Below are 23,170 nucleotides of genomic sequence, written 5' to 3'. Positions count from 1 at the left end.
TCTGCAGACAGACACCTGTTACAAGGCCCCAGGGCCTGCGCTGACCGGGAAAACCACACCAGGGCCGGGGACAGGACTTCCCTCAGGGAAAAGGCGGGTGTGAGAGGAGTGGGATTAACAAAGAGTATCTGTTAATGTGCTGAACGCGGCCAGGGCCCACCCCGGGCTGAGAGCAGCTTTGCTGTGACCCGACCACAGCTCCGCAGGGCAGCGGCGAGCTGCGCAAACAGCTACGTTCCCACAACGAACGACACACCGGCTCACGGATGTGGAAGACTGGGGCTCTCGTTTCAATTTTTATTTCTTTCCGTCGCAGGCAGTTGTGTAAAAGTCAAATAAGGTATCACACAGGACAGGGCATTTAGGCTACGGTTCATTACAAGTTCTTTTACCAAAACTGCATCACTACAACGTAAAAAGAAAACAATCCCAACAAAACCAAACCCAACCCCCCAAGCAAACCCCTACTGCTCACTGCATCTTGCCTTATACAATCAGCAACATCAAGCCCAACAGTATAAAATAGTTGACCAAAACACCCTTATGGTGGTTTAGAGGGACACTGCTGCAACTCAGGGGTTCATTTCCCCCCCCGGAAACTTGAAAAAACAATTTCCCTGTAGAATGGCAATACATCAGCTTTCTACCCCAGTTTTTAGTTATGGTTTGCAGACTAATAAATCAGGATCTCAAAGGGCTTGGAATTCTTGTCAATACAATACTTGAAACACCTGTAGGCAACAGAGGTGAGCTCCGGGCTGGCCCCCGCGGGAGGAGAGAAGGGGGGACCACGAGCGCGCCCCGCAGCTGTCGACCACGGGGGCAGCTGCTGAAGGCTCACACCAACGGGTACTTCAGTGGAAGATATAACAAGAATTTCATGTAAAAACTAAAATCAAATGGTTGCTTGTGTTTTCTTGCGTGCACATTTAATTTATAAAAGCTTTTTTTCAATTTCTATAGTAACTAATTTAAAGTAAAACAGCTTTATGATTTAGGTCAACATTCTGTAGCCCTCAAGTACAAAAATATAAATACAAACTGTTTAAACAGTGTCTTTAATGAGATTCTGGCAGTAGTTTTTTTATCTAACGACACATCACACAACAGGTCTGCCACTGAACTTGCTTAGAGTAAAATCAGCTTCAATATGAAGCTGTTAAGGTATCAAAACCCTGCTTTTTACATGCTAAATATCTTCAGCAAGTGTGCACTTAAACACAGCAATGAACTTAACTATAAGAATAACTAAATACATACATGAAACTCTGCATGTGGAACGTAATTCATAGAACTGGTTACAACAAATGATTACCTGCATTTCATTAATTTAAAAATGGTACAAATCATGCAAAACAATTCTAAAGATAACGCAAAGAAAGCTACCAGTGTTTGCAAGAAGTGTTCAACTAAACCAAAATGACATTAAATGAAATATGCGTATTTACTAGCAAAGATCTATCGCTATTTCAGAGGTAAAATCTTCAGGTTTTGAATGTCAGTTTTACTGCAAAATGTCATTGCTCTCGCTTAATGCAGAAGCACATGCTCAGAAGCCCAGAACTGCTTACTCGGAAAAAGCCCGCTGACAGTGGTTCTGGCTTCCCCAGATCAGAGATGCTGCGCGGATTAAAAACAGCAGAGATTTGCAAGACTCAAAGGCAAAGGCACCCTGCTCAGTTAGCCAGAACGCCAGCATTCCCTTTCTTGTAAGCATGAAGATGGTAATGGGGCAGATGATAAACATTTCTACAAAGGCAGCATTTTAAATGTTATCATTAATTTCCCATTCTGTAAATGCCATTAGCAGACAAACTATTACAAGCCGGTGTATAATATTAACCTGCAGGATGAACTTGGGATTTTATTTGTCCTGATTTACAAATAAAGACTATTACTAATGCTTTAAAAGACTATTTTTACTATCTAAAAGGTTTAACTCTCTTTTTCCAGTATTTTACACCTCAGCTGGACTACCATCTCGTATGTTTCAAACATCTAACACTGCTTATTGGAATTTCATAAAAGTTGTACCTCATGTATTAAGCAGCAGGCAATAACAATGGTCTTCCCCAGCACAGCTGCACCTGGCTGGCTACTGAAAGTTTGGGAATATTTCTAAAACACAGGAAAACTCATGCAGTTTGGTAAAGTTTGCTGTCATTTCACAGTTTAAGTTTCCTTTAGTCATTGCACTTCTGTTGATAGTCTTGTTTTTTAAAAATATTATTCCGAATCTGAATTTGAACCAGTGATCTTCTTTTTCTTCTTTTTACCGTGTTTCTTGTGCTTCTTTCTCTTTTTTGTTTTATCCTAAAAAAAATAATAAAATTAAATTAAAGTTATTGTATGAGAAAATTGACATCTATTAAATTCTGCTAATGCAAAAAATGAGAGCACGGGAAGGATATCTTTACAAAGGCATTTCAAAAGAGGTTTCTATAAAAGCCTATGGAGAAGTCACAAAAAGAAAATTAGTATTTTACCCAATAATTTGCAATATTATGAGCAGTCTTCAATTTATCTCCATCATGGTCTGGCTATTTCACACCTCTCATCACTGTCACTATTACATTTTCTAAGCTTTTAAATGATTTTCAGTGCTTTATAGGTTTCTAAGAAAGTAATAAGGAAGTGCTTTGACAAGCAGTGACATCTTACATACACAGGAATAACTAGGATGTTTACAGATTTTGAAGTCAGTGCTTATATTTACTATGCAAAATTAAGTAGTTCAACTACACTTGGCTAGGATCTCCAGCACTTGCACCTTGTTTAAAATAAAATAATTAGGATCTCAATTGTGAATACAAATACACTCAATTAACACTACTGAATTCATTACCCTGATCTGCAATACAAGCTGAGATACACAATCTTGTCTTCATGTAAGCAGAATTTAAACTGGAATTCTTGAATAGATGCAACATTACCTAAACAAACCAATCTTGGCATAAAAGCTTTGTTTTACACATATTACTTACACACACAGTTCCCCTAAGAAAAAAACACTCACAACCAGTGACTAGAAATTTTATGGCAAACAGATTATGTGATTATGAAAAAACCAAACAAGTTCCATGGACAACACGTATGGAGTATCACTGATACTCCTCTGCTTGCATTTTTAGGTGACTGATCTAAGCCTCCCCTTTGCCCCAACTCATCTAGACAACGGAGATGTTTAATTAGGAACGCTGCCACTGTCAGGGGAGATAAAGATACACAGGCACCTCGAGTGAGCGTTTCAGGTCTCAAAATCACTATACTCCCAACTGAGGAGCCCTACGTACATGTGATGAAGCTGGGTTCTGTATAAATCCCTGCTGAGCCTTCCTCTCACTTGAGCCAACAGAAACAAATCAACAAAATGGAGAAAACTAACAGGTTGCCAACAGCTTTTTGTTTGGTTGGGGGGGAAAAAAAAAATAAATTAGGCTAGATGTTGCAGCAATTATGCCCTTGGGCCCTTTTCAGTCTGGTAGAGGGAGGCTGACCAAGGAACACTCACACAGGAACAGGACTCCCGCCTGTGTGACAAACCGCTGCCCTGCGCGACGCACACAGGCGTTGGCAGTTCTAGTAGTGACTCTAGATCAGTTCCACTCTGGTACAGAGTAAAACATATGCTCCAATCAGCGGCAAACTTATAATCTCAAATCATACCTATGTATAGAGGTAAAATAGTGACAAGTTCTTCTTTTAGTTCAACAACTGAAAAAGGGACTTCAGCAGGTAAATAGAGAAATTGTTAATTTAGATTCAGGTGACAGAAGACTTTTGCTATAAAACATTTGTATTACTGAAAAACATGAAATTGGAAATTAACCAAGTACAGAGAATTTATATCCTAAAACTACAATACGAGTAAAGGAGGATACTTGCTGTTTTCTCTTTTTCCTCGTTGTTTCTCTTCTTTTTTGCTTGCACCTAAAAAAAGGCAATTTAAATTGAATGTAATGGGAGAACAGCTTTGGCAATGCTGTTTTACATAAAAGTTTGAGCATTTGTTGCTTAGAAATGAATGACAGCACAAGAGTGGTAGAATATACTGAACAATAACCCATGAAGAAACACTGCCTTATCTGTATTATATTCTAGAGTATTATCCTATGAATAACTGATTTGGTAACACACTTTACTTTCAATACACAGCAGAACAAGAAACAGCAGAGATATAAAGGTAAAATTACTAAGCTAGTAATATGATAAAAATTATTAATGAAAAACTGCAACATATTGGAACATTCCCAAATTTTGTAATCCTACAAGAGTACAAATCCTCAAAGTAGATATACATAAGATGAGAATAAGATTGTTACATATAAAATTTTATAATTTGCTGGAAAAGGGAGCAAAAATATTTTAGCCATCTTGAAACCTGCCAATCTATTCACAAGCATCAGGGAGAAATTTTGTGAAGGACACCACACCAGTCAGTATCATTTCACTGAGCATTCAAGTATCCATGAAGAGTTGAAAGTTTTCAAGAAAATGAATTCAAAATGACTTGTAGGTGACGGGGGCTGTACTGAACAACTCTTACTGAAAGTTTTTATTTAAAAAATAAAATAGAGAATATGAGAAATAAAATATGAGAAAAATTCAAACTTGTTTGAATGTGCTGCACTCAACTGTACAGAGCAGAACAGCTTCAACAATATAGTAAATCTAAATTAGTTCATTCATTCACTCCTGCAAATCAGTAAGCTAAAAGCATTATAACATCTGAAACTGAGGTTTCACACTGACCTCCTCTGTCTGATCCGATTCTGATAAGGATTCTGATGATAAAGGTCCATCACCACGACTGGCTTTCTTCCTCTTCCTGTGGTGGTTTTTGCCTTCCTACATGAAGTAATGTATTTGTGAGGAAAGTCAGGCCTTTCAAACTTTATAAAACTTCTTCTTAGAAATAATACTTCAATCTAAGTTTTAAGTTGTGAAATATTTTTAAATAATGTTGACATTAAATTCATCGTCAACAAATTACCCTTCCAACTGTTAAAATGCTGTTAGTGGAAATCATCTTTTTCTGTATATTCCTTTCTCTTGTTACCAAGATACAGCAGCCTTCTCAAAGCGAGAGGAGTTATACTACAATATTAAATATTAAATAATAACGCATGAAGGAGGAGGCATTTGAAAATGAAGTGTTTCACCATTTTTAAATACTACTGAGTAAATGGAGATGTCTCAACATGCACATACAAACACTGCAGCTTCAGACTCTTGCTTTGTTGATGAAATTAAAAGAAAAAAGCTCCCTCTATATTTGTGTCCAACCAGGATGAGCTGTCCCTGCCAGCTACACTTCAACACTTGATAGATAATCTCAGTATATTTAAAGAACAGTCTTAAATTATTATTTTTTTTTAAATTTTTAATGCTGCATGAGATGGCTCTGATGAGCTGCTTCCCCCCATGCCCCAGCTCTGGACCAGACAAGGTGTTCCTAAGGCTGAGGCTACTTTCTTCCATTCAATTTCTAAGGCCAGAAACTGAAAAAAATTTTGCTAATCATCTTTTTGCACGGTGGGATCACACATCTCAGCTGTGTTATTTAGTCTATTACAGGTACCTCAATCCTTTCCCAGAAGTACTTATGAAAAGCCCATGATGCAGCCCATCTGAGAGACAGAGGCTTTTCAGATAGACCTCTAGCTCCCAGACGCCCTTTGCTTTCCGAAGGTGTGTGAAAGTGTATGTATGTAAAATGCAGTTCTGATGTAAGTATTTCAAGAGTAAAAATACCTTCTCTTTTTCATAATCTTCCTTTGACCTTTTCTTTTTTGTGCTGTCCTAAATAGGAAGAAAAAAATAAACCATGACAAAATTATTTCAGGAAAAAGGTAGACATCCCAAAAGCAGTCTGACCCATTGTCTTGTTCTGTCTATTGAAGGCTGTTCTTCAATACGTTGTTCTTCCTACCTTGGAGTTAACGGGAAAAATATGAAAAAGCCATAATTTTGATGCAGCTGCTAATTTCCTGAACCAGGAGCATGAAAAGGTCTGAAATCAGGTAACAAAGTATTTGCTGTAGGTGTAGGGAGCCTCTGGAAAGGACACCAGCTACCACTACTGGAACCACGTACACTCTATGTCTAACAGTCTTTATTCTCTACCGACACCCATCTCCGCTGAGCGGGCAGAGGTTAAATGGATGCTTCCGTGGAGTTTTCTGCCTTCCAGTCTCAGCAGTAAGGCAATCTCTTCATGTAGAAAACATCTTCAAACTCCCCTTAGCACAAATTCATAGGTGTATGCAAAGAGTGATCCATCACGATTGGTACCACACTGAATGAGGTATTCTGGCGAAAGCCTGTGATAAAGTCTACACACAGAAACTTATCAACTCGCTGCATTATTAGTTTTCAGGCAAGAAGTACAGTTACTGTGGGATGGAAAAATACTAACGCAACAGGACAAACTGCCTCGTATATCTTCTCCACTTCTTTGTTCATTCAGTAAGCCTGGGTATGTACATTGCTCTGCTTTCAGAGAAGGAGAAAAAAAAAAAAGACACCCTTGATTTAATATGCATTTGGGAAAGGCTCAGTTCTCCAATGGGAAACTACTCAGTCCACGGGTATTTAGAAAGGCAATATTCTGGCCGCTGATACCCAGCAATATCTGTATTTTCACAGATGGTGTTCAATTAAATAGCATACTTACAAGAACTTCACAGAACATTTTATTTTTCTAAGTGTTAATGTAACATTAAAACCAAACATTTGAGCAGCACAAAAGCGGCGTATGTCTGAATTCAGAAAAACAGCTAAAAATTGCTGGAATAAAGCATGTTCATTTTCTAAAGATCAAATTATTTCCACCAGGCACTGTGGCCAGTGGAGGCAGATTCCAGATTGCATCTGAGTGCAGCCCAGCTACAGTAAGAATGCACAGCTTTAGATTTGGAAGATTAAAAAAAAAAAATAATCAATATGCAAAAGTCAGAAGTGTTTGTATATTTATAACACAGATCAAGAAAATTGCCAAGGGTAACACATCTGTCTACTTACCTTGCTGTCTGACTCTGATTCAGAAGTGGAGCTTGTTGAAGATTTCCGTGAGGAGCGATATTTCTTTTTCCTTTTTTTCTTCCCTTGCTTTTTATCCTATCCACAAATATTGTAGGAAAAAAGAAAAACACAACTTTGAATTCATTCTCACTAGAATTAAAGACTTACATTAAACGCAAAGAAAAGGAAACATCAAATTCCTACATGTGATCATGTTCTCTTGAGGAATAAAGTATATTACAATTGATTCTTTTAGTGGAGGGCCTTCATAACTCTTCTTATTGAAAAAATGTGAACTGGTGAAAAATCCAGGTTCTCTACATTCTGCTTATTATTAAGAAATATACTGTAGAATCTGATTATCCGTAACAAAGATTTTTGCTAAAAAGTAAAAATGGTATGTTTGCATGTTTATGATTAAATGGGGGATTTCACTGAAAAAGCAACGTTAAACCACAACTGGACCCAGTTTACAAGCCAGACACTCAAAATTTAGTGTTCATAAAGAAATTCTTGCACAGATGGATATATAAAATTCACAGCTTTATTGTATGTTCCAAATGCGTAAAAATTAAATAGTTTTACGCAAGCCAAGCTCTCAAACGGTATTCTAAAATATATTACCAAAATCTTTGTTGAATGAGCCTCATGAACAAAAACACGTTAGATTATAGTAAGTTAGTTCTTACCTCATCTTCTGAATCAGATGAACTGCTGGAAGAATCAGAGCTTGATGAAGAAGAGGAAGATGAAGACAACTTGACCAAACACAACAAAAAGTGAAGCTTGTGAGATGCAGCATTTTGCTGGCAAATAGTCAAAAGTCCATCCAAACACTTCCTTTAAAATCTCTTCATTTGCACAGTATTATCAATGAAATTTTACTTCCAAGAAGCTGGTCTTACATAGATTTTCTTAAATAAAACTGTAAAAAGTGACTTCTAATATTTTTTATTTAAGAACATGTATTTCATGCTCTTTTCCTCCCCTTAAGCAGAAGTAAAATTCTCCTTGTATAGAATGCAAGCCACCTCTCTCAAATAAAAATCAGTCAATTTAACAGCTAAATTCAAAATTACAGCTATACTCTCTTTCCAAGAGCTTAAATGACAAATAGGAACAACCTCAAAGCAAAAAACTCAGAAAACCAAAAATTTTGCTCACCCTATTAGATTTCTTCTTTTCCTTTTTCTTTTTCTTAAAAACAGAATAAAACAAATGTTACTTGGCATCATGTTCTTTTGCTGTGCATTTAGTTTCATGTACTTTGAGATGCTGGCTTTTAAAATGTATTTGTGACATCTGTATTGGCAGCATCGATGATAAATCCAGTTCCTAACACAGACTGTAGGAAATTGAAAATAACTTACCTCCTTCTTTTTGGAGGAACTCTCGCTTCCACTCAGTAATTTCTCCCTGTGTTTTTCCAGTTCTTTCCTCCAATTCTGAAAACAAAACCAAACAGAAACCATGACATGAGCATCATTTCCAAACAGTTTTAAGAGTCCCTTTTCAAAATCTTGTCCTCTACCTAACATTATATAGTTTTCACAAAACCCACAGAAAATTAACATATAGTGCTAAACAAGGCTACAAAGCATTTGATTTTACAGAAGATAATATTAAGCAAAATACTATATTAGTTCACACCTTAGTGTTCAAGCTGTTTGGATTTAAGAGATTGTCATTTATCTTGAAGGTCATCAATGATGGTATTTCTGGTTTTGTATGACAATGCCCTTGCTAGAGCGCTTTAGAAAGCCAGGGAACTCTACCAGAAAAATTGCTGTTTTGTCTTAGTTTTAAAATTACCTGAAGCAAAATTTCAAGACAAATTCTCTTGGCCCTTCTTTGACATATGGGCATCTCTGGTGTCTGCTCGGGGCCTTGTCGGTGTCAACAATGATCAGAGTGTTAAATTATTATACACATCTTTGCAGAAACGCTCTTATTTTTGTTGGGCCAAGCACACCGCAGGGATAAAAGTCTCCTCTCATTCCTCCTTTTCAATCCCTCACAAGCTTTCTAGGTCTACCTGAAATCCCCCCTAAAGCTCTGAAGCACCCAAACTGCTCCCATCAGACCAAAGGGCTGCTGGCTTCAGCTTGTGCTGCTACTGCTTCCCGTGGCAGACACATCGCGTGCTCCCCTCTTTACTACTGCTCTGACCCTCCCTTTCCCTATTAGCAGGGTGTTGGCAAAGCAACCACACTGACGGGACGGAAACGTCAGGCATTAGTGCCGTGCAGTAGGGTGCAGGGATCCCCGTACTGCCAGCCAGCCGCACAGCGCTGCCCAGACGCGGCAGAGGGGCCGTGTCACAGCGCTGTGTGTCACAGCGCTGTGCGTGATGGGCTCCCAGGGCCCCAGGCAGCAGCTACGCAGTGCTGCAGGGGGCTGCGTACTCTGATGTGCCCAGAGCTACCTGAGGGGGCTCCAACAACAGCCTGCCCTTTACTAGGCAGGCATTCTCTTGAAATTATTTTAAGACTGTGCTACTGTTGTCTCTTAAACAAAACAGCACAACAGCTGTCAGTAAAACAGGAGAGACAGCACCTCAGAGACTTGCAATCTTTTCAACCACAGATTTGTTCTTAGGGGCTTCAGGAAGAACTCGTGGCCATTTCTTGATTCCCTGCATCCCTTCCTACCCTTCTGCCATCCCAAAAGGTTATTATCTTCTGTCCATGCCAGTTTTAACTATTTCATAATAAAGCAAAGATAAAAGCAGGAAAGGAGTATGATAAAATACTGAACAGAATTCACCAAGTTACAACTCAGAGGGCACAGAACGACTGATCCTCTCAGAACGGTCCCCCATGACCCTCCAAAAACTGGTGTAACTTCTTAGGGAAAAGGCACAGCAAGAGCAGAGGAAGTGTGCCCCCCCAGTAACAGAGGAGTAGCACTATCTACTTCACCCAGAGACTCACACACCATGAAGACAACTACTGCCTGAAGATATCTTATCCCAAGATACCAGAACCCAGCAAGGAACAGTGAAATTCATCGTATACTAATTTCTTCATGTGTATACAACAGGAGTTATGTGTAAAACTCCCTTACACCACGCTGATCTCCAGTGGGTACTGCACACAAGCATCAGAACGGCTGCATCTATAGCAGGGAACCAGCACGGACTGTAATCAGTACAGGATGAGAAAGAAGTGCTTAGTCCTATCAGTATATTGAAGGCCATTCTTTGAGCCTTCTCCCGTATCAGCATGACATGTACATTCCTTGCCAAAGACATCTGTTTCCAGTAACACACCTCTCCCCAACATACTTAGATTGTGTGACCTTAAACAAGTGAAGATTAGCACAACAGACTTTAGTTTATCATCCTGGAAAATGCATGAGTTTCTTTTATTGATATAAATATATGCATTTCTATAACTATATTTACATTTATGAAAAGTTCAAGTTTTAGTCAGCAGCAATTTTCAAAAATTTTTACATAGTGTTTCCCTGGATTGAGAGTAGCTCGTCATTGGTGAAGGGGTAACATTAACATCCAGTACAAACCAAACAAAGCATTTACTCATTAGAAGCTTGAATGAAGTGAAATATTACGGGTTCTCAGTGCTGTTAACGATAATGAAAAGTACCACATAAGATAAGAATCATCAAATATTAACATACTAACAACATTACCAACCTCATTCATCTTTTCTTCAAACTCAGCCAGAGCCCTGGATCCTTTCTTTTTCTTTTCTAGTTGTTCTTTCACTTCTTCCCTACATAAAAAGAATGATAAATCACAATTTTCACAATTAGAAATATCTTCTTCAGTGTCTAACTTTTTGTAGGGTTTTTTGAAGTTTAGCTTTGGCTGAACTTCCAACAGAAAGAAGAACGAAAGCATCTTAGATGTTATGCATATGGTAACCTAACCCTAATAACTTCAGTCTGGCAGCTAAATCCCTCTGACAGATCTAAAGCTAACTTTGCAATTAGGTAAACAGCTCTCTAATGTCTTATGAGAGGAGGCAAAACGGACTGAACATAAAGTAAGTTGTTGATAACATCTCAAAGTGATGATCTTCTTGGGTAGGGTAAACTGTGTTCTAAGAATATATCAGCAAAATGTTTTTCTAGAGATTACTTTGTTTAAAAATTAAATAAAGCTACAGGGTTTAGGTACTAGGATTTGCAAAAGGAGTAAAACGACCAACATTTTCCTCTTCTGAGAAAGTTGCCAAAATATTTAAAGACAAATGAGAAATATTTATTTTAAAAATGAAACACTACTGTTTTAAAGAGGAGATTGAATACATACTTAGAAAAGAACATCCTGGTCAGAGACAAGGAATCTTTCGAACTGTATCACTGGGTGTTCCGGGGAGGAGGTAGGTAACAGGGTCACCTCAGTAAGAGGGAACAAACCTGTCACTCAGCGGTGGGAAGGGAGACGGCATTGCTACTCACCACGTTGGCCTCGGCCTGTTCAAGTAGTCTTGTATGGTCGGTCCCGAGTTTTGGGCAGGACCTCGTGCTCTGGCCATAGCTATGGGATTCATATAAGCCTTGAATATAAGACAAGAAAAACAAATATAAAATTCATCAGCTGCGCTATGATACCAAAATCCGTTCCTTTTGTTCTTCACAGAAACATTTTCTCACTCACTGAAAAATTATTCTGACTTGTTTCTACGAATATAAAATATTTAACTGAACCAAGGTGATTTGGTCTGGCAGAACAACTCAGGTAAGTGCTTTCAACTTGAGTTATACTGTGACAGAAAGAACTCACCCACAAAGAGACCGCATTCCTTACAGTAACTCCCCTCTCTGAGCAATGATTTTGCAAACTGAGCACGGTACAACTACTACCGAAATATTTCTCCTTGGGATATAGAAAATGCAATTTTCTAAGATCTCTGGGACAACTGATCTTATGCCTTTAAAGTTCTGCTCAAAACTGATGATAGCAGATTCAAACTCTGCATAAAGTTTCTTGCTGCAACACCAAAACACGCAAGCAGTGGTGCTCTGCTACAAATAGGCACGTATGAAAATTCTGTGACTTAGGGCTGTTTTAAGGAGGAAAAAAATACAAAACCCCAAACCCCCAATTTAAGTATTCCATCTTTCAAACCCACGCACCCTCTTCGTATTCACTCTAAGAGGGTAATAGGTTATAAAAGTCAAATTTAAGACTTAGAATCCATAATCCACCTCTGCAATTCATTGAAAACCTCTAATCCAGCAAACAATTCTTCAGGTTTTTTTATGCCAATAATATTTTGCTCATGCGAAAGGGAGGTACATGTACCCCCTTACCTCACGGGCTTTTATCACTACGTCATCCCAACACTTCACAAGTTACTTTTGCAAAACATGACACACACTATTCTTACTGTCCACAGTTTGGAGATGAGGGGGGGGAAAAAAAAAAAATCAGATAGTCAAAGAGTGTGTAGCTTCGGTTGCCCAATCTGAGATAGGTGTTGTTTTTTTTTTTTTTTTTTTTTTAAGAGTACATTTTGCAGATTCAAAGTAAAGATCTGATCATACCAGTAGTTCTTACAAGTCTGTCGCTGCTTTTTACCAGGCCATAAAGTAAGGGTTCAGAAACCACCATCACAGCAAGTGGCCATCGCTGCTGCCCCACTGCAGGAGCAGTGGCCACAGCAATGGGCATCTGGGCTGGGCTGTGAGCAGGCTGCTGGCCTCCTGGGCTACACTTAGCCCTGGAGGAGGGACTGTGGGTCAGTGGGAAGCGCATTCAGCTCCTGGTCCATGGGCTGGACCACACTGAAGGTGGTCCATCAGAGGACTCTTTCAAGTAGACCATGTTTTGACTCAAATTGATTTTGCAACCGCAAGGATGACGTTTGCTGCCATTTGTTGGGGCTTCGTTTTATTGATTTAATTGACACAAAAAGGGTAACTAATGCGGGCAAGTGAATGCTGAGGTGTGCCAATTTAAACTCGTTTAACCTCAGCCTGGCATCTTCTGCAGCCAGGTGGGTGTATGGACTCAAGCAGACACAGCACCTACAGATACATATTCCCCTTACTAACTCCAGCATTTTATTATATTACAGATCTACAAATGAGTAAGAATTTAGCATTTGAATTCAGCTTCAAGTGAAAAAGGAGCTCCTTTAGCAATGCAAGAAGGCAGTATTTGAACAGTTTTCACTAAAAAAAAAATAATTTAAATGTACTAGAGCCACTAGAGAAGACAACAGAAATGTAATTCATGACTTGGCTTACTCCAGTGAGCAAAGTGAGTCAACCCTTTTTGGTTACCATTCAAGAATTTACATCTGAAAGCTCTAGCTTCTTACATAATTATTATTCCTAAAAAGAAGGTTTCTTGCTGCTCTTAAATTAGCTACTTTCTTCCCTGAGCTAACCCGAACTGAACATCCCACCACCCCCAACACAACTCCCTCTTTGCCCGCAGAAGAGGCTACAACTGTCAAACGTTGTTTTTCTACTTCCTCAAACTGCCCCCAGAGAACCAGAAACCGTCCTCCCCGCAGGGGCTTTCTGCAACGCTCTGGCAGCAAGAACATAATGTGACTGAAGACTGCTCTATATTCCACGTCTTGGAAATTTACGTCTTAAAAAATCTTCTTGTAATTTCAAGCAGGCTTATTTATGAAGAATTACTTCACCAATAAACATTTCTTAGAAGTATTTACACTCCTTTGCCAAACTGCGTGTCAGTAGCCAGAGCGAGCACAGAAACGCACTCTCAGTAAAGGAAGTGCTTGTCTGCACGTTCATTTTCTTCCTTTGGCAGTTTGCTCAAGCAGTTATTAGAAGGTATTTGTTGTACAGCTTTCATGCTCATGGAAAGCATAAGGCACCTTCAGTCAGCGAAGGCTCTCTGGGCAGGCAATACCAACTATTACTGCCTTGCAAGCACCCTGGAGATGTGACAGAAACAAATTTATTTTCCATCTCCCAACAGTCAAAACGATGGTGTGCTTAAGAAGGGACACGGGAAAGAAGTAACAGGTGGAAAACTCTACGATCATAGAAGAGAAGCAAAGGGTCCCGTGTTATAACTTGTCTTTAGTAGCAGCCATTGGGGCAGAACGAACCTTGTAGAGGAACAAAGATTTGCGGGCATTGGTATGTGCATCGCAACTGTCCCATTAAAAGAAAATTAATAATAATTATACCCAAAGTACACCCAAAAGGGCAATACATTCCAAGCAGAGGCTGGGTCTTGCAGTCTAACACTGTCAACTTTCTCAGTGGACTCCATCATTTTGGTGCTGTAATAAAGTAACCCAAGACACCGAGCGACCCATTTGCGTGCATCCATCGCGTCTATTACGTATCACTCCATCAAGGCAAGCAAAGAGATTTCCTGGAATGGATCTGAGTACAAACTCATAGCATATACTAGAAAAGGACCAAGAAAAGGGGGAAAAAAAAAAAAAGTCTTGCGACCTGTTTTTAACCATGAACATCATTAGTTTTGAATTTCCAATGTCTAGATGAAACTTGAGCATACGCTGAATGGCTAAGTGATATGAAAAAGTCTGAAGGCAGCACGAGGAGGGATGGAGGTGCCGGCAGTGCAGACCAGGCTCTGCAGTCGGGGGTCACCAGCGCACTGTGGCCCGTGGCCACTGGGGCTGCGTTACAGAATCATAGAATGGTTAGAGTTGGAAGGGACCGTAAAGATCATTGAGTTCCAACCCCCCTGCCCTGGGCAGGGACACCTCCCACCGGACCAGGTTGCTCCAAGCCCCATCCAGCCTGGCCTTGAACCCCTCCAGGGATGGGGCAGCCACAGCTTCTCTGGGCAACCTGGGCCAGGCTCTCACCACCTTCACAGCGAAGAATTTCTTCCTAATATCTCATCTAAATCTACCCTTTTCCAGTTTAAAGCCGTTACCCCTTGTCCTGTTCCACGCGGCCCCCGCCGGCTGCAGGCCCGGCTCCACCAAACGCGGCCGAGGGAGGGTCCGCGAGCGCTGCAACCCCCACCGGGAGCGTTTTATTCCCCCACCAAGGACCAGGCCGGCGTCGCGACCGCCTTCCCTTCCCCGACCGGCCAGCCGCCGGCTCGGACAGGGCCCTCGGCGGGGGAGCCGCAGGCACCGGGCCCGGGCCCGGGGACAGGCCGGGCCGCGCTTCCCTCGGGGCCGCCCAGGCCGCGCTCCCCTCGGGCCCGGGCCCGCCTTTGTTGTCTGGACCCCGGGGCCGGCCGGCGCCCCCGCTCCTCCATTGCCTCCCGCCCGCCTCGGCGCGGGCCCGGCGGCCCCCCCCCCCCTTCTCCCCCGCTGCGGGGCGGCGGCCCGGGCTGAGGCAGCGCCCCGTACCCACAGCTTCCCCGGCCGGGGCCGGCGCTGGGATCCGCCACAGCCGCGGCGGCGCCTTCCGGCGCCGCCGCGGCTGTGGCGGATCCCAGCGCCGGCCGCCGCGCCGCCCGCGTTACTCACCACCCGGTTGTCCCGCTTCCCCATGGCGCCGCCGACACCCTGCGCCCCTCGCCGCCGCCTCGGCCCAGCCTTTCCCCTCGCCCGGGAAGCCGCCCCCGGCCCCGCGCAGCCGCCGATCTGCGGCGATGGCGGCGGCCGCGCAGCGCCCCCTGGCGGGCCCTTAGCGCCCCGCCTCAGCGCCGGGAAGGGGTAGGGGCGGAGCGGGCTTTATCGCGGCGCCGCGGCGGTGAGGGGCCGGCCCTTGGTGAGGGAGGGGTGGGCGGGGAAGGGGAGCGTGGTTCTCGGGGAGAAATAGGCCGTGAAGGGTCGCGGGGCCCGTCTGGGATAAACACCCCGGGAGGGGACAGGGTTTCGCGGTGGGGGTTTTGTCTCCTCCCGACGGCGTCTGAAAATGGATGAGGGCACTTAGAGGAAGGGCGGGCTGCGTGTGTCGGGAGGCTGAGGGGTCACCTCGTTTGTCGGGGGGGGAAGCAGGCAGCCCGGGCGGTGGGTGTCAGGCGAGGCAGGCTGCGGATGCTGCGCTCCTCGGGTGCCGCGTGTCACTGAACGGCAGGGAAACGACAGACACAGACAACGCGTTTAAATCTTTTTAAATGAACATTTGTTTCTATGGTGCTAACAGGCATGTGACATTAGTGTCACTGGATAATTTTGAGTCGAAGAGGATGAGAACATCTATGTGACTAATGAAAGTAACATCTGTGCTTATTTCTACAAGATCCTTAATATTTTGTTTAGCAGGTTTTTTTTTTTTTAACTATATTTTTCTCTTCCATCATTGAGTTTTATGAACTTCGTGCATGGGGTGGGTCACCTTCTCACACGTGAGGGCTGGGAAGAAAATTCCCGCGTGAAGACTTTGTTCCATAATTGTCCACATGCTGTTGGGTTTTCTCCTGTGGTCTCTTGTCCAAGGCCGGATGGTATCCCCATCTGGGTGGTAGCTCTTGTTTAATCCGTTCAATATTCCCACGAGTGTCCCCTTCCCCTGATGCCTTCGCTGTGGCTGACACGGGGAGCGGTGACACCGGCTGTTCTGCCCAGCCTCGGGCCTCGCTGCCGTTGATGTTGTGCCTGTCCCTGGCCGGACCTGGAATGTGCTTAAAAGACTGACCTGCAGCGTCACACAAGGTGACGGTGGCCGCGGTTCGTGTTCAGCGCTGTCACACCCGCAGTGGATGTAACTGGGTTTGTGAAGGGCTTTCGTGGCTCCCTGCGGCTCCTGGGGGCAGCACAACGTGCTGGGTCTCGGTTATGAAACCCGTCGGCTTTGGGCTCTGGCTAAGCTTTGCCGCGTCGCTGTCTGAAGCCTGTTTGAGCTAACGGTTTTTATATTGCTGTGTCTGTGCCTCCTTGGAGGCCCCGTTAGTAGGAACTACTTGTATCCTGCTCTGGGGGGCGCTTCATGATCTTCTCAATAAGCTAAAGCTTTATTTGAGTTGTTTTGATGGGGATTTTTTGGTTGGTTCAGAGTGAAGACAGAAAATATGCATCTGGTTTTAGAGCCTGATGTTGTGTCATTTTGTGTTTGACTCGAAACACGCCCTTTTGCCATTTCTACATGCCCAGAAATGTTACTGATTTATAGCCAATGAAGAAAAACCAGCAATCGATAAAGTGTGCTCAGCTGCTCCACAGAGGGAAGATGAAGGCAGCAGGATCCTTAGGAATACACAGATTCCACACACGTTAGTGCAGCAGTGGGATCAAGCAACATTTGGGGAAATCCCTGCATTTCACGCGTGACCATACTGTTACAGCTGAATCAAAGCACGATTTCCCTACACCGAAACAAGGAAGATTTCGGGAAAGACAGGCTCGTGCTGAACCCGCAGCGCTCACAGCAATTGCAACAGCGCGATGCCTTTGAAAGACAAGCGATCGCTCACATTTTTTTTTTTAAATTGAATTCATCCTAGGTAAGGAATAAAGTAGTTCAGAGAAGAGAAATCAGGACAAATGAGGTTAGATTTTTATGAAACTAAAGGTATGTGGTAAGGTGCCTGGAAGGGTGTGCCTGGCTGAGGTTCCTGTGCCTGGCTGTGTGTCCGTACGGTGATTTTCTAGAATACCCAGCGTGTTGAGGAAAACGCTTGCAAACATAAAAAATAGAGAACAATGTTGCTATTTTTCTGTATTTAATATACAATACTTACTGCATTTGTATTCATTTTACATTTTTAGATAAAAGAAAAATATAGCTAGAAAGGTGAAGTAAACCTCAGGAAAGCAGTTTTAAATACGAAACTAATTTTTTGCCTTTTTACTTTCCAATAATTTGGGAACAACTAAAAAGAACTTGACAGCGTGAAAATTTTTATTACATTGATTTTCATAGTGAACCGTCAGCACCCAACAATAAATACACAACTTTGCTTTTCTTGCACTGCCAGCAGCAAAACGTTCAGTTCCAAAGGACTGTAATTCTGATACAATACAATATTGATAACCTTCCGTGCGCCTTGGTTTAACGCGGCTCTATTGACACGTGGTTATTTTTGCGGTCAGCCGTCCTTAGGGACCTGCAAAAGCCCACGGGTACGTGACACGGCAAGTGCAGGCGCCGGTGGGCTCGGTGCCCCGGCCCGGGGGCTGTCACGCTCCCAGAGGGTCTGCGTTATCTCCCGGCCGTTCTGTTCTCTACAGCAGAAAGGGGTTTCTTTGCAATGCGTATATGGCAGTGGGCAGCCGGGCAAGGAGAGGAGAGAGGCTGCCGGGTCTCGCCTACAGCGATGGTGCAATACCTTTACTTGCCACAGCTGGCACGTTGTAGCCCCTTGATGTCACGCTGACAACTGAAAGGTAAACCAGTATCTTTGAGCAACAACTCAAGAAATCCCTGTTAGGTTTTCCTGTACCTCTGTAGGTGATGCTGCGTCTCACACAGGGGTGACTTTAATGCTGAACGCAAAGAAGGTGAAGAACACTGAGCAGTAACTATGAAGCACACAGAATGAAAACAAATGATGCACCTTTAAAAGAAACAGTAACACACGCACCTTTTCATGTTTGTACCCTGATTAGAAGAACGTGGTGACTTTCAAGTATGAAGTGATACAGTGAACTGGCGCCCTGTGAGCCGGGCCCGGTGGTACCCGGCAGCGCAGACCCCGCCGCCCGCCCCGGCAGCCCCTCGGGATGCCAAACCCCCGCCGCGGCACGCAGCCGCACAACGCTGGAGAAGCCGACAGGACTAGGCTGATTTCCGCCAGCTGAGTGTATGCCCTAAGGTGAATGAAAAAAAACACACTTGAAACTGCTTTGCATGTTTTCCTGGAATTAGCGAATCCCAGACACCTCCAGAGCAAATGATATTTTGTTACAAAAGAGGGGGAAAAAGGGAAAAAGAAGGCCAAACAGCATTAGAGGCTGTTTTAACTTTCTGAATGTTTTTCATGTTATTTTTTGTAAGATCATACTGAGAAAGAAAGGTTCCCAGACAGATTTCGATTTGCTAGTGGATATTGGTCGGACGTAATATGGATTAATGAAGTTACTCTGGAGGTGTCTCAGAAGCTGTCCTCACTGTTCATAGTATTCTATAGACCTGAAAACCCAAGTTTTAATAATGCCTTTTGAGAACGTGACTCACGGTGCAGACTCTGAAACCAGTGTCCCGTGAGAGCTGGGAACAAGCTTACCCTCAGCCCTGGCTCCCGTTGGGCTCCGTGGGTCTGAGCGTGCGGCAGGAGCAGCGGGAACCGAGTCTCACTCCCGATACATTTCTGCACCAGCATCTGCTTTTCTCCACCTATCCCAACGCCAACGCCACTAAGAAGTGCACTTCTGAACTTTTGTATAAAAAAAGTAATGAATAGAAATTTTGAGAGAAACAATGTTACTAGAGTTAAGATTTTTATCAGACATTACCATTTATATAGTATTCTTGCTGATTTACCAAGCTTAACTATATATAGACCTGAGCTGGAATTTGTAGACTCACAAGGTCAAATCCTTGGTTTAATTTAACTGTAGTCAGTGGCGTTACAACAAGAGTAAATGATGCTGAATGATTTCAAATACTTTGAAACCCCAATCCTATTTAATGCAATTGTCCATGCACCAAAAAATACCTAAATTTGCTGCCTTTATGCTTTTGTTTAGCCAAGAGTCTCAGTTAAAGCCCAGACGGGTAACTTTATCACTGCAAGCAACTTTCTTCAGTCACAAGACGCCGCACAAAGCCGGCGCCGAAGTGCCGAGGTCCCTGCGGAGCCGGCTACAAACACAGCAAAGCCAAAGGCAGCCTGGGAAGGTGTTCTAGTTTTAGATCTTCGGACAACATTCCCCCGCCACCTGTAAAATTAGCTCTACAATAGCATTTCAAAGTAATCTGCTTATTTCTTTGCATATTAAAACAAATAAAAATACCCTAAAGCGTAAAAAATCCTACATCTGAACACACCTACTACTCTAGTTGCACAACTCAATGTACAGTATGAAGCTTATTTATAATTGGTTTGTACTGATCTTGCTTTCTGCCTCTCGACGGAACTACCTTCACTTCAACAACCCAAATGTATACTAAATGCAAACAAACAATAAAGCAGCGACTCGACACGTTTTTTGGCAACTACCCTTTCACAGGCCTAGTGTGTTTTCATAAGAAATAATATACTGAACTATAATAGCAATAATTTAGGTGAATGTCAAATAACCTACAGATAAATGCGCCCACATCTTCAATAAACGCTGACCCCGTTTGCCCGTGTCCTGGTGCTGGCATTAACCACGTGTCCCCACCGTGTCCTCACAGCTACGGGCAGTGGCACGGGAAAGCCTTTCTCTGCAGAGACCTTTGTGGGGGCCGTACCGAGGGCGGCCCCGCTCGGCGCGGTGGGGCTGCCGGGGGGGACACAGCGCTCACCCCTTTGCAGACCTGGCCCTTCAGACCCCAGGGCATCAGGACAGTGAGGACACACAAATACACTCTGCCACACAGAACGCAGGAGACAGACACGCAGGCGAAAGCACCCTGGGATGCTCTCGGGGTTATAATATAAACATAATTTCCCAAGTACACAGTTCAACTCCCGAGACATCGTTTCGAGAGTATAATTTCTCTTTAACTAGAGCATTCAAAGACATTATACTTTTAAGGCTGTTCAAAGTAATGCAGCTAAATATTACATTAAAAATAAAGCCCATATGAGATTCAATGGCAGATAGAGACCACTTAAAAGAATTGGAATAAAAGGGACCATAAATACATTAATCTGAATGCTTGAAAAGAATTTACAAAGAAATTAAAGATTGAAAGGAAAGAATAAATGGGTTCCTCTGGGCTTGGTTTCAGTGCCAAAATCATAGACCTTTGAGTATAACACAGATTCTTTCAGAAAAATAAATGTCATCTTTACATTCCCTCTATCTTAAGTATTTTAAACTGTTTCTTGCTTCAGCAGAAGTGACCGCCTTGCCTGGGAAAGGTGCCCGGCCGAGTCCTCGAGACTCTTTCAGGCCCTGTCTCTGTTGGAACCGGCCCTTGTTCCTCACTGAAAAGCACCGCCAGGACGTGAGCAGCTTCTGCCCACACTGCTGTGACCCCACCGCTTGTGGGAGGGGGTTTCAGTCTCCAGGAAAAGAGATTCTGGGCACTGTGGAGAGTGACAGGGAGGTTATTTATCAGCGCTGAACGCAAGGAAGGTGTCATGGATATTGACTACTATTTGTTGGAATCTAAACAGAGACAACTGATTCACTTAATACTGGCCACCAGAGAGCGATCGCCATTTCTAGACAGTGCTGGCCGGCTCTGCTGGTAAACCCGGGGAATGCTGTTCTATCCGACTTGTTACGCACAGTAGGAAGGAGAATGGTGGTGGTGGAGGTGAAATAAAACAAATCAAACCAAAACAACATTGGAAAAACACTGGGTTGCCAGACATCCCCGGAGAAGAAGGGAAGGATGGATGAGTCTTTGCAGTCCCTCCAGCCTCTGCTCTCCTGACACCGCAGTGCCCACTGCCTCACGCCTAAAGGAGGGATTAAATTAGCCACTCTGGGCCAGCATTCACCCAGCCGCCTACACACATGGACTGGACACAGCAAAACGCTACACAGGCCTTATATTCTGTATTTTTGGAGGTGGCATAGTAACAGTGAATGGTAGGTCTCAGGTTGGCGCAGCAGCTCAGAAAGCGCCGTTCCTGCTGTACAACATACCAAAAGGCGTTTTTCCCGTGGCAGCTGGTTCTGCAGTATTACATGGGGTGTCAGACGGACCTCTAGACTCTACGACTTGCTCCCGTGAGATGGTGAACCACCTGGACTCATCCAACAAAACTTGCGTGTGGATAATCTTACCAAAATCCAAGTGCTCAAACCCACCCCACGCTGAATTGGCGAAGGGTTCTCCATTAGCGGCAGGGGTCAGCTCACAGTGCACACCATCGCACACTGGTGGGCACTGTCGGTGACTCTCCTGCCTTAGAGCTGTGCATTCCCCATGTCTCAGCTGCACTACAGGCAGTGCCCGTGTGCCCAGATTAATATGCTCTCAGGCTCTCATAAGACTTTTTTTTTCATATATCTACACAGAAAAAAAGTCTCGCTTCTGCAACATCTGATTTAAAAAATAGAGCTGTTGCTATGCTGAAAAACTGCACTAGAACTCACGGCTTGAGTTGGCGTAATAAGTATCTGGAACTAACGTCCCGTGCAAGAGTCTTGCTTTAGCATCTTACGCTTACGAAAGTGAATGACAGGAGGAAACAAAGCATGTGGAGAAAAAAGTCTTCCCCCTGCACTCGTACATAACTTTTCCACTAGTCAAATGCACTTGCCAAAATTGTCCTGAACTCTCCCAATCTCTGCCCATTTTTCCTATCTTTGCAGCACTTCACAATTTTCCTCCCTCATCTGGCTTGCTCCAAACTGATCCTAACATTCAAGAACTGTTTGTTTTTTTTTTTTTTTAATAAAGGCTGAGGATTTGCATAACATGAGACAGGTATGAAACGGGGAATAAGAGGAAAGGCTGCATAAAGTAGAATGGTAATTACAAACTCTTTAGGGGTAATTGCATGAAGGAAGCTGGCAGTCTGTAAAAATTCATTTTCCATCACAGTGCTCCGGCTGGGTTTAACCTCAGCACGTCAATGGGAGCAAATGTCCATGTAAACACTAGAAAAGGTGTTTTTTTCTGGCATGTGGATGCGTTTAAGGTGCAGATAGCTAAATAGTGAGGATTAGCTCGCTCAGATACGGGGAGCAAGCTTGAGAGCTTTACAGCATATCCATCACCAAAGTAAATCACAAGTTAAACGTTACCTGTTTTTCCTCCTTTCAGTCAAATTGTACAGGTTGCTTTAGTGCAAAAGAACATTAAAATGGTAGTTAGAACAAGTCCATACTTGGATTCTTTTCTCCCATAGAAACCTATCAACTTTGCAAGGTCAGTGAGGAAGTATCAGTTTCAATGCATATTTAATACACATTGTTTGTATTTACATTTTTCATGTTATAAATACACTCCTTTTCCCTTATCCCAACAACGTTTTCCCAATACTTCCTTAAAATCTCCTTTTTAATCTTTACTAAGTGTCAGTTGTTTGCTTTTTTAAAAAGAAGGCAATATCTTTTGTCTGATCTGGTTTTTGGAAACAAAAAACTCTACCACGATCACCCAGTATCAAAGTACCCACAGTAGAATTTCTTCTAACTTTCCCCAGCCACGCAAAAGTCTCACTGGCACTGGGCTGGATGAAGCCCACCAGGATATTCTAACACAG

General features: G+C 43.0%; 1 protein-coding gene across 1 annotated transcript; it reads right to left on the bottom strand.

Annotated features, from left to right (window-relative positions):
* Nucleotides 1–274: 274 nt before the first annotated feature.
* FAM133B (family with sequence similarity 133 member B) lies at nucleotides 275–15,555 on the bottom strand. Its single transcript, XM_074151018.1, has 11 exons — nucleotides 15,438–15,555; nucleotides 11,452–11,549; nucleotides 10,682–10,760; nucleotides 8,394–8,468; nucleotides 8,188–8,220; nucleotides 7,713–7,781; nucleotides 7,024–7,119; nucleotides 5,755–5,802; nucleotides 4,753–4,848; nucleotides 3,886–3,930; nucleotides 275–2,313 (listed from the first exon to the last, which is right to left on the bottom strand). Exons 1-11 carry the CDS (start codon nucleotides 15,459–15,461, stop codon nucleotides 2,227–2,229), a joined length of 750 nt encoding a protein of 249 aa, XP_074007119.1. The 5' UTR covers nucleotides 15,462–15,555; the 3' UTR covers nucleotides 275–2,226.
* Between the last annotated feature and the right edge of the window lie 7,615 nt (nucleotides 15,556–23,170).

Source organism: Numenius arquata, chromosome 7 (assembly GCF_964106895.1).
Source record: "Numenius arquata chromosome 7, bNumArq3.hap1.1, whole genome shotgun sequence".
Classification (NCBI taxonomy): domain Eukaryota; kingdom Metazoa; phylum Chordata; class Aves; order Charadriiformes; family Scolopacidae; genus Numenius; species Numenius arquata.
This window is presented reverse-complemented; position numbering and strand designations above follow the sequence as displayed.